The sequence below is a fragment of the Barbus barbus genome (genome assembly GCF_936440315.1).
Source record: "Barbus barbus genome assembly, chromosome: 3".
NCBI classification, from domain to species: domain Eukaryota; kingdom Metazoa; phylum Chordata; class Actinopteri; order Cypriniformes; family Cyprinidae; genus Barbus; species Barbus barbus.
In genome coordinates, this window is record NC_136731.1 from 45,893,677 (window position 1) to 45,910,020 (window position 16,344).

General features: G+C 39.6%; 1 protein-coding gene across 1 annotated transcript in view; it reads left to right on the forward strand.

Moving 5' to 3' along the window:
• The first annotated feature begins 1,043 nt into the window (after nucleotides 1-1,043).
• Nucleotides 1,044-16,344, forward strand: part of LOC306847740 (putative ATP-dependent RNA helicase DDX47) — a 30,851-nt gene continuing 15,550 nt past the window's right edge. The window contains exons 1-5 of the mRNA XM_079381867.1: nucleotides 1,044-1,409; nucleotides 2,356-2,449; nucleotides 8,004-8,192; nucleotides 8,882-8,953; nucleotides 9,088-9,206. Coding sequence (XP_079237993.1) covers nucleotides 1,218-1,409; nucleotides 2,356-2,449; nucleotides 8,004-8,192; nucleotides 8,882-8,953; nucleotides 9,088-9,206 — 666 coding nt within the window. The 5' untranslated portion in view covers nucleotides 1,044-1,217. The remainder of the gene's footprint in view (nucleotides 1,410-2,355; nucleotides 2,450-8,003; nucleotides 8,193-8,881; nucleotides 8,954-9,087; nucleotides 9,207-16,344) is intronic.

A 16,344-nucleotide genomic window follows, 5' to 3' on the forward strand; every position in this document is an offset into this window, starting at 1 on the left:
TCCTCAGCACAACTATAATGATAATGACACCGAGGAACAATGTCACTGGAATCTCTTTCAGAGTGATTTTTTCAATGGTAAAAACATTTAAAGCATTTAAAGAAATAAAGAGTAGAGTTATCATTATAGTTATTATTAGTTAATAACACAGAGTTAACTACACACAGAGCGCTTGGATGGTTTGGTAAACCGTGGTGGTCTTGATCTACTGTCCTCTAAACCTGCCAACAGCTTCATGGAGGAATTTGCAGCCCTTCTAAGTGAACTTTTCATTAAATATGATGGCCTGATGATCCTTGGGGACTTCTCTATCTATATTTGTTGTAGATCTGACTCTTTGTCTAAAGATTTTTTAAATCTGGTCGAATCATTTGTTCTTATACACTGGGTGAATGACTCTACATGGTAGAGTATGCTAGACCTTGTCTGTTTCTGACTATTTCTGACCAACTTTTCTGATCATAAGCCTCTTCTATCCATGCTTGGTTTGATAAACCTCATGCGCTGTCAGATAGTCTTGCACGTTTAATGCCATTACTGTCAATAACTTTGCACAATTATAGAGAGAGAGTTACTCTGTTGACCTGTTAGAGAACCCCATGACTAACTTTTCTGTTATTGACTCGGTTCTCAATCCTCATGCTAATTCCACTAATCTCTCATGGGGGGTCCCACAGGGATCGATACGAGCACCAACACTTTTCTCTCTGTATGTGCTCCCTTTGGGCTGTCTTCAGGAGTCTCGCTGTGATAGCAACACCTGTGACACTGTGTTGGCTTGTATGAAGGATTTAAACATCTGAAAATAAAATACTATTATTAAGTCATTAGGAAGAGATTTAAATCATGGTGACATCTGTACTTCTAAACTGACATAAAATTGTAATGAGTATGGAGGTTTGTTTTATTGTAAATATAATTTGTGTAAAAGTATATGTGTTTAGTATGAACCCAAGTCACATAATGGTTCCCCAAAGTAATACTTTTATAAGTTTAGCACTATTAAATATTTTACCCTGCGGTCTGTTAGCAGTTTATTGTTCAGTGTAATTCATCATTTACGGGTTGTGTCATTATATTGAGTATTTCCAAATAATTCATATTGATGAGTTCAAACAAAGTTGAGTTCAAATTCACAGCGTGCTTGTTTGTGTGTGCTCGCGTCACTTCCGGTTGTGGGCGGTGCTTCAGCAGCACGTGGGTGACACGCCGCAAACATGGCGGACCAGAGAGAAGCGTCTGTAGATGAAGAGAAGAAAAACACAAATACAGCCGAAGAGAAGAAAAACACAAATACAGCCGAAGAGGAGAAAAATACACAGACGACTGAAGATGACAGCAACACGACAGACAACGAGACACAAGCCGACACAAACACTGAAGAAACACACAAGAGCTTCAGAGATCTGGTGAGAAACACACGCGCGATTCAGTTCACTCCTCTGAGAGAATCGATTCATTCGACTGAATCACTCACTGCTGTCCGAACACGTTATTATTGCTCCGATGGCGAGATGACTCTGAATCAACTAGAGTTATGTGTTATACCCATCGATATAAATATATACTATGGTTATACCGCTAATAAACGAGCGACTCTTCAGTGTGTTCCCGCGAGCGCCGCCTGCCGGACACACACACACACACGTTGGTTTTTGTGGTTTATGGGGACTCTCCATAGGCGTAATGGTTTTTATTCTGAACAAACTGTGTGTGCTATTGCCCTGCACCAACCCTACACCTAAACTTAGCCCTCACAGGAGACTTTGTGCATTTTTAGATTTTCAAAAAAACACCATTTAGTATGTTTTTTAAGCCTTTTGAATTACGGGGACATAGGCAGTGTCCTCATAAACCACCTTCATATTGTAATACCTCTGTCATACCCATGTCATTATACAAATTTTTGTCCTCATAAAACGCATACACATACACACACACACATACATACATACACACACTCACCAGCCGTGCGGGCAAACGCACACACACTCACATTCACTCACACACACATACATACATACATACACGCATACACATACATACATACATACACACACACACACACACACACACATGCATACACATACACACACACACACATGCATACACATACACGCATACATACATACATACACACACACTCACCAGCCGGGCGGGCAAACACACACACACACACACACACATACATACATACATACATACATACATACATACACACACCAGCCGTGCGGGCAAACACACACACTCACATACTCACACAAACTCAGTCAAACTCTCTCCTGAAAATAAACACAAGCATGTGTAACACTCTCTCTCTCTCTCTCTCTCTCTGTGTGTGTGTGTGTGTTTTAGGGCGTCACTGAAGTTCTCTGTGAAGCCTGTGATCTGCTGGGATGGAAGAAACCGACCAAGATCCAGATAGAAGCCATTCCTGTGGCTCTGGAGGGTGAGTAGCTCCTCACGCTCTCACACACACACAGACGCTCACACACACACACACACATTATAACAATTTATTTAAGCCCACTTAAAAGAAATGCACTACAGGGACATAAATATTACAGATGCAGTTAAATACATGTACAAAACTCATGGAGCAGTGGCATATAGCAGCTCTTCACAATATGAAGCATCACTCAGTTGTTAGATCAAGATGTTTTTTTATTTGTCACATACACAATTATACAGGGTATAACCAGCAGTGAAATGTAGGTACATTATGTACAGTGGGGATCGAAAGCCACTGAAGTTCTCTGTGCCACTGTATATAGATAACAATGTCTCTGCCGTACATGACGGCTACCTATGATAGCAGACAGAGCACAGTTTAGCCGTCCATCAGGTCCACGATTCTGTCGTTCCCTTGTAAGCAGTGTTTCAGTGATCTGTTCTGTAGTGTGATGCAAACACTGAGGAACCTGAGTTGTAGGAAACCAGATAGAGAGGTTGAGTCTAGTATAGGGGTGTAAGAAAATATCGATACATGTATCGCGATATTTTGTTTGGCAATACTGTATAGATTCTCAAAAATAGAATAAAAATAGTATACATAAAAAATAAATAAATGATACAGGATTCATGACAGTTGTTTCGTTTTGAGTTCATATCCCGACCGCTAGAGAGCAGTCTTCATCTCTGACCTTAAACAGTGACAGGAAATACTAGCATTAGAGCACGCCACTAATAGCGATAGTTCGCTGCCAGTACTGGAGAATGAAAGAATTATTCCAGCTCGCGGGTTTTTTTTAACAGTCTATGGTTTCGGTTTACATAGCTGAAACCATTTGGGCTTTTGTGGTAACGTCCGCTCCAGGACCGCGGCGCGGGTGCCACCTCGGTCCCTCTGCTTGCCGCGTCCCGTGTGAAAAGCCTTCGCGCGGTAATGTCGCCGCGCGGCTGCAGCTTTCTCTCGTGTTCGGGGTGTTTTGTGCAGTTGGGGCGGTGCTCGCGTCACGGTCTCGACGATTCCACGCAGAACATAAATACAGAGAACCTGTGAAATCCAAGTTGAAAGGTTCTGAGAATGTTTAACATCTGTATTTATTTTATTGTTTTACAAGTGTTTTTTGTTTTTTTAGGAATCCAGCAAGCACTTTATTTTTCATTAATACTAAGCAGATGTATTTTTTTTTGTTCAGATCAAAATGTTATGACATTATTACAATTGTAAACTTAAACTGTAAAAATAAAAATATATGGTCTTTTTTATAAAATACATTTTATACATGCATTTAACTAAAGAATCCTGCAAGCACTTTATTTTCCCCCCTTGACTTCCTTGACAAAAAGTGGTTCAATAATGTTGACTGTGACAGGGACTGATTATTGCAAATCAGTGGCTGCTGCTGGTCTTTCAAAGAGGGGAAGCTCATTTTCGGCCTACATCATAAAAATTGTCCATTTATTTATACGTAAATTATTTTCAAGAAAATGCTCTGTGACCCTGTCGTACCAACTAGGCGTCTTTTCCAGTGACTTGACCAGTGTCCTCTCAATGGCCAGCAGAGCTAGGCTGCTTAAACGGCCGTGGCCCATTGTGAGCCGCTTTAAACAGGAGAAGCTCCTTTCTACACCTGCAGATGTAGCTCCAATTGTTGCCACTAATGAGAACAGTTTGTAAAGCTGAGGCATTGCACTGTCCAACTCCATGTCTTTAACCCTCTGGGGTCTGAGGGTGTTTTGGGGGCCTGGAGAAGTTTTGACATGCCCTGACGTTTGTGCTTTTTTCAGTTGCTTATAAATATATAAATGGCTAAAGTCTAATAGCAGTGTAAACCGCAAAAACAGGGCTACAATAATATGTTAGCAGCACTTATGTACTTGATTTTGTTTCTGAAAAAACAACGTTTATGTGTGGTTAGTGAAAAACGAACATTTTGAAGTCACTGAAATAAGGCCATAAAACACATACAGAACAATTGTTCACAAGACTTCTGAGAACGGGATCTTGTAGCCTAGAATTTTTGCTTCAAAATAACGTGAAAATCATCTTGTTTATTTGCTCACAAAAAACAATATATTGATTTTTTTTGAGTAAAAAGGGTCTATGTGAGAAGATGTCAACCTTCACATTCACACCTGAGAAGACAGGCCTGCAGAATGAGTTTCATAACGAGCTTCATAACGAGCCGTTTAGTCAAGTATGTGACTGAGACGAAGAGTTACAAGAAAGAATATGAGGACAAAATAATATATATCTATTTTTTTTTTTTGTAGTTTATTAAGAATATATTTAGCTATCACACAAAATAAGTTGAGATTCACTTGTGAGTGCAGTTAAACAGTTTATTAGGAACAATCAAAGCTGTCTTTTAGCATCATTACTCCAGTCACATGATCCTTCAGAAATCATTCTAATATTCTGATTTGCTGCTAAAACAACATTTATTATTATGTTGAAAAGAGCTAAGAAGAATTATTTATTTTTTTGATGAATAGAAAGTTCAGAAGAACAGCATCGTTTGTAACACGATACATGTCTTTATCATCACTTGTGTGCTAAATAAAAGTTTTAATTTCTATATATGCTGTCTCCAAGCTTTTGCTCCTGGCATTTTCATAGTGTATATAGTTTATGTGCTCTGAAGGGGAAAAACAACAACACATTTATAAATTCTGGGTTATTTCTCTCAGCAGATCTTCTTCCAGAAACAGAAAGTATCCGGGATGAACTTGTTTGTTTCCGCTGACAGCATTAGATATAATGAGTTGACATCGCATTGGTTTCATACGGATCACTTTAACATAGAATATTTGTTTTTGTATTCATGTTGTTTTATTTACGTGTCTGTGAAGAGGTGACAGAGACAGAGCACCCTGTTTATTTTCTCTATTTTTTTTAAAGCACATTGTTTTGTTGTTATTATGACTATACACAAATAAAAGTAGACACTTTGCAGTTTCAAATGATACCTTGCTTTTATCTATACGATCAAAACTCGTGGAGTATTTTTAGTTTGTTTCGCTTCATAAAGAAAAACGAGACAGCCCGCACCGGTGGGTTAAGGAACAGCAAGTAATCACAGCTTTCTCCTGTTATGATGAAAACTGGCCAGCAATTTCGCCAAGCAAATACCAAGAAATAGGTTGCAGCAGTTTGTCAATCCGCTATGGGACTGAGCTCGAATAGCTTCAGCATCAGCGACTTCTTATAGGACACAATCGCTGTCAATCAAAAGGAGATGCAGACTTTCGACAAACCCTCCAATCATCACGCAGAAGCCCGGAGTCCAGCCCCGCCCACTCCTCCATTCACCCCCAGAGACGCTGAGCGTCCGGGGGCGGGACATAATCGCAGCATTTATCCAATGAGCGTCTAGTTTTGAAGCACTGAAAAAAACTGTTCAAAGCAGCCACATAGAAGTCAATGGATGCTGGGCTTCAACAGGCAAATACACTGATGCTACGGGAATATATGTTTTTTTACGTTTTTTTACGTTTTTATTCATTTAGCTGACGCTTTTATCCAAAGCGACTTACAATTGCTATATATGTCAGAGGTCGCACGCCTCTGGAGCAACTAGGGGTTAAGTGTCTTGCTCAGGGACACATTGGTGTCTCACAGTGGATTCGAACCCGGGTCTCTCACACCAAAGGCATGTGTCTTATCCACTGCGCCATCACCACCACCTATATCAGAAGGAAATCGAGTCACCTGCTATATGTAGCTGATTCTGAACTCGTCTTCGAGATGAACGTGTTCTAACGCATTTTTAATCAATAAAATGTTAACACAACAGTACATATTTGACCATTAATGTTTTGACATTATAGGGGAAGCCGAGCTTCCCTTGCAGTCTTAAAGAAATCCCCCCTGTTGCAAATGCAGATCCCAGTGTGTTCTGGTTAAACCATTTTTATTTAATTATTGCTAAGGTTTGCATATAGTGGTGTGCTCTTAATGACAGCTTTCCTAAAAATATATCCTATTCCTAAAATAAGAAATATCCCAATATATCGCCTTGCTTACAGTATCGCAATGTATCGCAATATCCCTCCATGTCGATGGATCATCAGGGATGTTGTCTTTTTTTGGAATACGATGAATTAATGCTCCTTTCCATGAGTCTGGTATTGTCTTATTTTCCAAACACACATTAAAGACAGTTGTTAAAATCTGACATGACTACATATTTTTAAAAGTCTATGTCACGCCATCTTTACCACTTGCTTTGTTATTAGGGAGGTTCTTTAAAACAGTCTCTACCTCTTGCTGCGTGAAATGCGTTGTTTTAGGGAAAAAAGTTGGCTTCGGTGGCGGCACATTTAAATACCAGGGTGGAGGTGGAAGATCCTCATTACACCTCTGATTTAGACTTTTATTATCATAGTAAGCTTGTATAAGTGAAGTGTCACTAGGACAGAAAGGAGGGTCTGGATACTCGCTGATATTTAAGATGACTTGATCGCTTTAGATCTTCTACACTGCCACAGATATGCGAGTTTGTTCTTGTTTCGCTGGCTGTGAGTAGCTCCGGTCCGCAGAAAGGGCAGAACGGTTTCCCGCAGATAACACAGCTGTTCGCGGATCCAGTCAGATACTGAAGCCGATGTTAAATCTTCATGACACAATTGTGTCGCCAGGAACTTCTTTAGGACTCCCGCCGCATACCTCAGGAGCTGTAATCATTGTGGCTCTCCGCTGTAAAAACAAAGTGCTTATCGCACTGGCGTTTGGTGTTCAGACCGTCTCTAAAGATTTTTTCATGAGGCTGAAAAGCCATCCATTGATCCTCAGACAGTGGGCGAGCATACTGCTGGAGAACCGTAAGCTCTTCTCCCGGTAGATGAATCCATGGGAGAAATCACGAGGTAACAGCGGCTGTTGGTAAATTCTCCTGGTGAGTAATGCTTGATTGTTGCGATCAAGCACATAGTCCACAATAGTTGCCATTAACGATGTCTATTACAACGGGTGTGGTTGTTTAGTTTTACCAAACAACATTTCACCTGCACCAGCGAGTGACCTGCAGCCTGCCGCCATCATGCCAACAAACACACACACACACACACCTGATCAGCTCACACTAACCCTGAAACACACAGCAGAGAGCAGTCTGAGACCAGAGTGGCTCCAGACACACAAACAAACACACACACACACACACTCTCTCTATGGTTGCTCTAGTCTGTTAGTGTGTGTGTGTGTGTGTTGTAGGGTTGTGCTGATGGCTGCCGCTATTATGCCTGGCATTGAAACTGCTTTAATATGCTCGATAGCTTTTTAGTTTCACTTTCGAGATGTACTCACGTGTACTCTGTTTATACTGAGGAGTGGCAGAACTCAGATGTTTGTCAGTGCTGCTCAGGATCTGTAAATCACTCACCATCATCCTCAGTCATGTAAGTGAAGTGTACTGTAATGTAACAGGCTATTGTTAGCAATCGTCATTTGTTTTCCGTGCCTTTCTGAATACAGATTTCGTCCATCGCAATCTTTCACTGTAGACATCCCCCAACCCTGGTGCGTGTGTGTTAATCTTTGTGTGTGTGTCTCTCAGGGCGTGACGTGATTGGTCTGGCGGAGACGGGCTCGGGGAAGACCGGAGCATTTGCTCTTCCTATCCTGCAGTGTCTGCTGTCGTCTGCGCAGCGGCTGCACTCTCTGATCTTGACTCCCACCAGAGAGCTGGCCTTCCAGATCGCAGAGCAGTTCGACGCGCTCGGATCCAGCATCGGCGTCAAGACCGGTGACTATCACACACACACACACACACACACTATAACACACTCACACACACACACTATAACACACACTCACACACATACTCACTGAGTCAGATTTACAGCAGAGACTCTCTTCAAATACTGCTGTTCTTCTGAGTCGATGAAGCGCAGTCATGTGACCGCTGATAACAGATGTAGAAGATTTTTATTAGTCAAAATATGAATTAATCAAGTATAATTAATGTGAATTTAACCACTTGTGTATTAAGCTATATTTCCAATATAAGCATATGCCTGTGTGTTAAGGGCTCGCATGGATGGAAGGTTCAGACCCTTATGATGGAAAACATATGTGGAAATACAAAGAAGGCTTCTTTCCTTAAACGCATCTAGGAGTCCTTTCTCTCTAGGGAAAGAACATATGTATAAATATTGCCAAAAAAGGAAATATGCACATGTATGAAATGTTCTGAACACACCTAGAAGATAGACTATATAAAGAGAAACTCAGAGAACGTTGGGAGGACTGTTCTGCAGAAGACTCCTCGGCTTTATTGTCTTGTTATAATAAAGTCTATTTTCTGGCATCAAAACCCTGCTCTGAGAGTGATTCTTCAGAAATAAGGGAAACCACCACACACACTGCTGTAACACAGCTATCGCTGCCTGTCACACACTGCCGCCTAATGTTGCGTGTGTATGTGTTTTCCAGCGGTGGTTGTGGGAGGGATCGATATGATGTCTCAGGCTCTGGTTCTGGCTAAGAAGCCTCACGTGGTGATCGGTAAGAGCTTCTGATCTCTTCTCGTCTGATCAGGCTTCAGTGGAGAGTCGAGTCATTACTGAGTATGTGTTGAATGTCATAGTGCTGTGATTTGAATCAGATTCAGATTGTGATTCGTTCTCTGTGACTCTCAGCGACTCCAGGACGTTTGATCGATCACTTGGAGAACACCAAAGGATTCAACCTGCGAGCACTCAAGTATCTGGTGATGGACGAAGCTGACCGCATTCTCAACATGGACTTTGAGTCTGAGGTACACACACACACACACACACACAGATTTCAGAGATGACGGGAACGGTCAGCGTTTGGTCAGCTGTGATGAATACAGTTCTCCGATCGCACCGTCAGGGTATCGGTTTGTGTGTTCAGCTGCTGATTGATCCATCAGTGACTCTTTCTGCAGGTCAGTCACTGTTGCTATGAACGAGTCATTTGTTCAAAACAGATTCACTCACAAGAGTCGGTTGCTGTTTGTTGCTCAGATTAATTCAATGGTTAGTTCTGTTTATTCACCAATGAAAAAGGCAAAGTAACCGGCGGTATTTTGTCTAAACTTTTCCATTATTTTTGTGTTGTAATATAATGCATACAGTTCTGCTGTTGTTTAGTCATATGATGATGAATGTCTTTAACACGACATGATTTTAATCGATTCTCATTTTTAGTAAACGGTATCGATTCTTAGATCTCAAGAATCAGTTAATCTAAACTAATAGTTTTTATTTAATGAACAAAACATTGTTGCACTCCTCCCATCCAATAAATCACAATAAAATTAGTGCTTTGTTACTTTTGATATGAAAAAATGTCTCAGATTCGGATCCATGGAAAGACAGTATAACAGCTTGTAAACACACACACACACACACACACTCACACTCACTCACTCACTCACTATAACACACACACACACACACACACTCACACTCACTCACTCACTCACTATAACACACACACACACACACTCACACTCACTATAACACACACACTCACACTCACTCACTATAACTCACACTCACTATAACACACACACACACACACACTCACTCACTCACTATAACACACACTCACTCACTCACTATAACACACTCACACTCACTCACTCACTATAACACACTCACTCACTCACTATAACACACTCACACTCACTCACTCACTATAACACACACACACACTCACACTCACTCACTCACTATAACACACACTCACACTCACTCACTATAACTCACACTCACTCACTCACTCACTATAACACACACTCACTCACTCACTATAACACACACACACTCACACTCACTCACTCACTATAGCACACACACACACACACTCACACTCACTCACTCACTATAACACACACACTCACACTCACTCACTCACTATAACACACACTCACTCACTCACTATAACACACACACACTCACACTCACTCACTCACTATAGCACACACACACACACTCACACTCACTCACTCACTATAACACTCACACTCACACTCACTCACTCACTATAACACACACACACACACACGTTTGTTTTTGTGAAAAGTGGGTTCATCCCGTAGGTGTAATGGTTTTTATACTGTACAAACTGTATGTACTATTGCCCTACACCAACCCTACACCTAAACTTAGCCCTCACAGGAGACTTTGCATTTCTACTTTCCCCCAAAAGGCAAGGCAAGGCAAGTTTATTTATATAGCACATTTCATACACAGTGGTAATTCAAAGTGCTTTACATAAAAGAAAGTGAAATAGACATTAAAAATCAGTAAAAACATGGAAATAGAAATAATAAAAACAAGGAATTTTAAAATGATATAGAAATTGATTTAAAATAAATTTAAAGAAAATGATTATACATAAAATTCATTGCAGTCAGTTGGGACATATAGCACAGTGCTCATTCAACAAATGCACAGTTAAACAGATGAGTTTTGAGTCTGGATTTAAATGTGGCTAATGTTTTAGCACATCTGATCTCTTCTGGAAGCTGGTTCCAACTGCGGGCCGCATAATAGCTAAAAGCAGACTCCCCTTGTTTTGTGTGAACCCTTGGTGTTTCTAACTGACTCGATCCTAATGATCTGAGTGGTCTGTTCGGTTTATATTCAGTGAGCATATCAGCAATATATTTAGGTCCTAGGCCATTGAGTGACTTATAAACAAGTAAAAGTACTTTAAAATCAATCCTAAATGTAACTGGAAGCCAGTGTAAGGACCTGAGGACTGGTGTGATATGCTCAGATTTTCTGGTTCTAGTCAGAATCCTGGCAGCAGTGTTCTGGATGAGCTGCAGCTGTCTAATGGTCTTCTTGGGAAGGCCGGTGAGGAGACCATTACAGTAATCCACCCTGCTGGTGATAAAGGCATGAACAAGTTTCTCCAAGTCTTGACTGGAAACAAAACATCTAATTCTTGCAATGTTTTTGAGATGATAGTATGCTGATTTAGTTACTGCTTTGACATGACTACTGAAACTAAGGTCTGTCTCCAGAATCACCCCAAGATTTCTGACTTGATTTTTAGTTGTTTGACCCCTAGAGTCAAGGTATGCATTCACCTTGAGAACTTCATCTTTCTTTCCAAATGCAATGACTTCAGTTTTCTCCTTGTTTAACTGAAGGAAGTTCTGGCACATCCAACTGTTAATTTCATCAATGCATTGGCAGAGGGAGTCAATGGGGCTGTAGTCATTTGGAGATAAGGCTAGGTAAATCTGGGTATCATCAGCATAGCTGTGATAGGCAATTTGGTTCTTCCTCATTATCTGACTTAGTGGGAGCATATACAGGTTAAACAAGAGTGGTGCAAGAATTGAGCCTTGTGGGACTCCACATGTCATGGCCGTCCACTTAGACTTATGTTCTCCTATACTCACATAATAACCTCTCCCTTCTAAGTATGACCTGAACCACTTGAGTGCCATCCCAGAAAGCCCAACCCAGTTTTCCAGTAAGGGAGTTTGGAAAAGTCCCAGAAAGAAGTGAGGCGTTCACCACTTCTAAGAGATCAGCCTCTAAACAGTTAAGCACATTTTTGAAAAAGGATGTGGGAAGTGTGTCAAGATAGCAGGTTGAAGATTTAAGGTGCTGTACTATTTCTTCCAAAATTTTGTTATCAATTTCTTTAAAAACACACACAGTCACTTCTTTTTGAAATTGCGGTCGAATCTGTGTGACCTCTGCATAACTTGAGGATGTGCCAATCTCCTTTCTGATATTATTGATCTTCTCAGAAAAGAAGGAAGCAAACTCATTGCATTTGCTGTTGGAGAGCATTTCACTGGGAATCTGACTTGGGGGGTTTGTCAGTCTCTCAACAGTCGCAAAAAGAGTTTGAGTGTTGTTTAAGTTACTGTTTATAAGGTTAGAAAAGAAAGTCTGTCTAGCTGTGGCTAGTTCCACATTGAAAGCATGAAGGCTGTCTTTATAGATGCTATAGTGAATTTCGAGTTTCGTCTTCCGCCACATCCGCTCAGCTTTTCTGCATTGTCTTTTCATGCTCTGAACTAGGGATGGGCGATATCTTATCGTTTGCGATATACCGCTGAAAATTCTCCTCACGATAAAAATTTGTCTCCTCACGATAATAACGATAAGTCTAGTTGATGACGTAGTTTTGTAAAAAGAAAATTAAGCGTAGAACCCTGAAATGGATTTCTCATGTATGTGAGGAGCCCCAATTTTAAGTTTTCTTTTTTTATTATTATTATTATTAAGTTGTTTCATTATCAGGAAAAAATGCAAGTGATCCACGCGAGCACCTCTGTCATGCATGCACATTCTTTTCCGCACAAACACTTGAATATGAATAATAGTCTAGACTCTAGAGCATAGCTTCATAAACTTGTTTTAATAAATCGCTTATGCATTAAATAAAGATACAAAACAGGTTGTTAAATATGCTGAATATATTGTTCAAATATTTATAAAATGTGAAACTGTAGCTAATCTTATTCGCAGTCTAGCATTTTGCATCTGCATAACATAGTGAATTATTTTTTAACATGCAATGATACAAAATAAAACCATTCTTATTTGTCTACATTTTTTTTTTTTTTTTTTTTTTTTTTTTTTGATGTAGCCCACATCTCTTGAGCGTGCGTCGCACTCAGCATGCGCGAGCCGAACACGCAAAATCTTGCTCTCTGCATGAATGCAACGCAGATAGCGACACAAGTTTGTTTGAAACGCATAAAACGTTTAAATAAGATAATAATATTAACAATGAACATTATATGACATTTAAAATAGTTTTGGCGATTTTTCCTTCAGTCCGCCTGTGCATTTCTGACCCAAACAGCAAAGCAGTCTAAATCTCTGCGATGTTCTCGTTAAATATGCAATTTCTGAGATAGTACAATGAATTAATTTCTAAAATGTTATGATCTGGAAAGCCTGAAACAGATCACAGCAGTGTAGCCGTACACAGGCTTTCAGTCATCAGCAACGTGGTAAACATGCATGCCAGTATGCATATGATTTAATATGAAGCGTCACGCATTATTATGGTTGATAAGAGCAATTAATGGAGATGAGCTGTTGATCATAATTAGCATGGCCATAAGTTGGCTTTGTACAGAAAGTTTCAAGTTAATTGCATTAATAATTACTAAATGAAATTAACTTAATCTTACGTTACGGACGTGACACAGCGCTGAAGCGTCCTGACGTCATAAATCTAGCCCTTATAAATCCAGAAATCATCGCTGTTTAGACTAAGTGAGTGTATTTACTTTTCAGACAGGCCTCCAACTTTCTACAAAATACTTACTGTTGACATAAATTTAAAAATGGGCAGTCTTTGATATCTAATTTCAAAATATGAAATACAGTCGAATGAAAATGTATTTTTACTATAGGTCCACCCCTCATATGTGGTGGATAAACATAGCGATTTCCTTCAAATTTCTATTGAAGCACGTTAATGCAGTAAAATACAGACCTAAACGCACAACTCAAACAGGGTTTTGTTCTTTTGGTAAAAACTTCATTTTTTCATGGTAAGGTTGACATTTGCATGGAATTATTCATATGTATTATATTTACATTCTAATGATATATATCGTCATCTGTATCGTTATCGCAATAAATACCTGAAATTATCGTGATAAATTTTTTAGGCCATATCGCCCATCCCTAGTCTGAACTGCTGTTGATTTTCTCCAAATTGATTTCTGTTTCCCCGTCTTCTTGCTGACCTTTATCGGGGCAATATCATCAATAACATTCTTAACTTTTGAGTTAAATGACTCCAGGAGAAGATCAACAGAGTCTGCAGAAATGCTTGGTGTTAATGATATTGCCTCCATAAATAGCGCACCAGTGTTCTCGTTAATGCATCTCTTTCTGATAGAGACAGATCTAGATTCAGTGGTGACTGAGATCAATATATCAAAGAAAATACAGAAGTGATCAGATAGTGCTACATCCTTGATTACAATGGATGAGATGTTTAGACCTCTACTGATGAGTAAATCTAGAGTGTGTCCACGATTGTGTGTGGGTCCGTGCACATGCTGACTCAGGTCAAAAGTGTTTAAAACAGTTATTATTTCTTTTGTAGTTTTGATTTCTGCATTATCTATGTGAATATTAAAATCCCCTGCAATAGCAAAACAGTCAAACTCTTAACCTGTTAACCTTCACCCCCATTTAGGGCCTCGCAGGTGAAAATAACCTACCTAAATTAAAATGGTAACAGTTTGTGACAAATTGTGCTTACACAAACAAATTAGGTATCTTTGGAAAGAAGAGACTCTGGGCTTTACTATCTATCACCCAGAGTTGATAATGCTCAAAAAGATAAAAAGTTATAGACACTGACGTGCCTTGAAAAATATTTTTCCACACTGAATGTTTTTTTATTTCATATACAAATACATGAAATAAGTCCTGGAGCAATCCAGAAAAGTAATGGATTGAAAGCCACATGTCTCATGAGTTTATATTTCAAATTTGAAGAAGATATCATGAAAAATGAGATTCCTGCAATATTTCTTCTGAAACTATTAATAGTCCCCCCACCCCCCTGTTTGAGGAAAAATAACCACCAAATGGATTGCAGAATTATACAAAATATTTTAGTCATTATACATGTTCCTGCATAGTTTTTCAACTATAAAATAATAGACAGATTTATTTGAGCACTAAAAAATACAAAAATAATTATTTGAGTAATAAAAAAGGAAAAAAAATAGAAAAAGAATGCTTTGTATATAGTATGTATACTGAAGTATTCTGATTGCCAGACATGAAGTGATATTGGCAGACATGGTCATACAGTCAGTAATCACACGCTGATGTGCTTCCATTCAGATCATAATCATACAGATGGGCCATATAATCAATAATAGCTGATAAATGAATCACAATGATAGCCGTCATAGAGTCGGTAATAAACACGCTGATGTGCGTCCATACAGATTATAATCATGCAGATACGGCCACATTCCCCACACAATACACACACACACATATATATAAAAAATGTAGAAGAAAAAAAAAAAACAGTTTTTTATGGATAAAGCAGATCGCTAAGTTATGCCCCGCTCAGATGACAGCTGTGTCACAGAAGCGTCACTGCCGGCAGGAGGGAGCGCCAAATTCAAATAAACTATATTCCGCTTTTCTGAGACTTTTTTTTCCGTGGACGGTCTCATTCTGTTTGTAAAACCGTATGCTGCAGCACCGTGTTGTTTTTTTACCACCAAGACGCTGTTTTTGAGCGTAATTTATTCCATAACGGACGCGAACAATAACTCTCTGAAGAAGTGAAATGTAAACAAAGGAATATTCATCCTTATTACAACGTTATTGTTTCGCTGGACTAAAAGTGCTCGCTGGGATGTTTTTCTGTGGACCCTTACCTCTCTAACTAAACTGGGATTTCAGCAGTGGACGCGTTTGTGGCTCGTTATTACAATGATAAAGGTACGTACGGCTTTTTTATTCTGCCTGTTTTGATGTGTACTGCTTACACAAATGTAGCAAATACATTCCTTATAAGCTTTCCATCGAAAAACAGCGATCTGTCGTCGATGCTTGAGGCTTAGACCCTCAGAATGATATATAGTTTGACAAGATTAACTTTGTCCCGTTTCATTTATTCTATTAGAAAACAATGACACATGCAAACAAAGAGCGTTCAGTGCGAGGTCGCTCTGGTGAACGGTAGCAGGTTAAGGAAATCATTGATAATAGTTCAGTGAAATCAACAACAAAGGCTGGAGTATATTTTGGAGGCCTGTAAATAATGATGAACAGGGTGCGTGGAGCACCTTTCAGCACAATACCTAGGTATTCAAAAGACAAATACTGACCAAATGACATTTGCTTGCACTGATAAACATCTTTAAACAGAGCAGCTACACCTCCACCTCTCCTAAC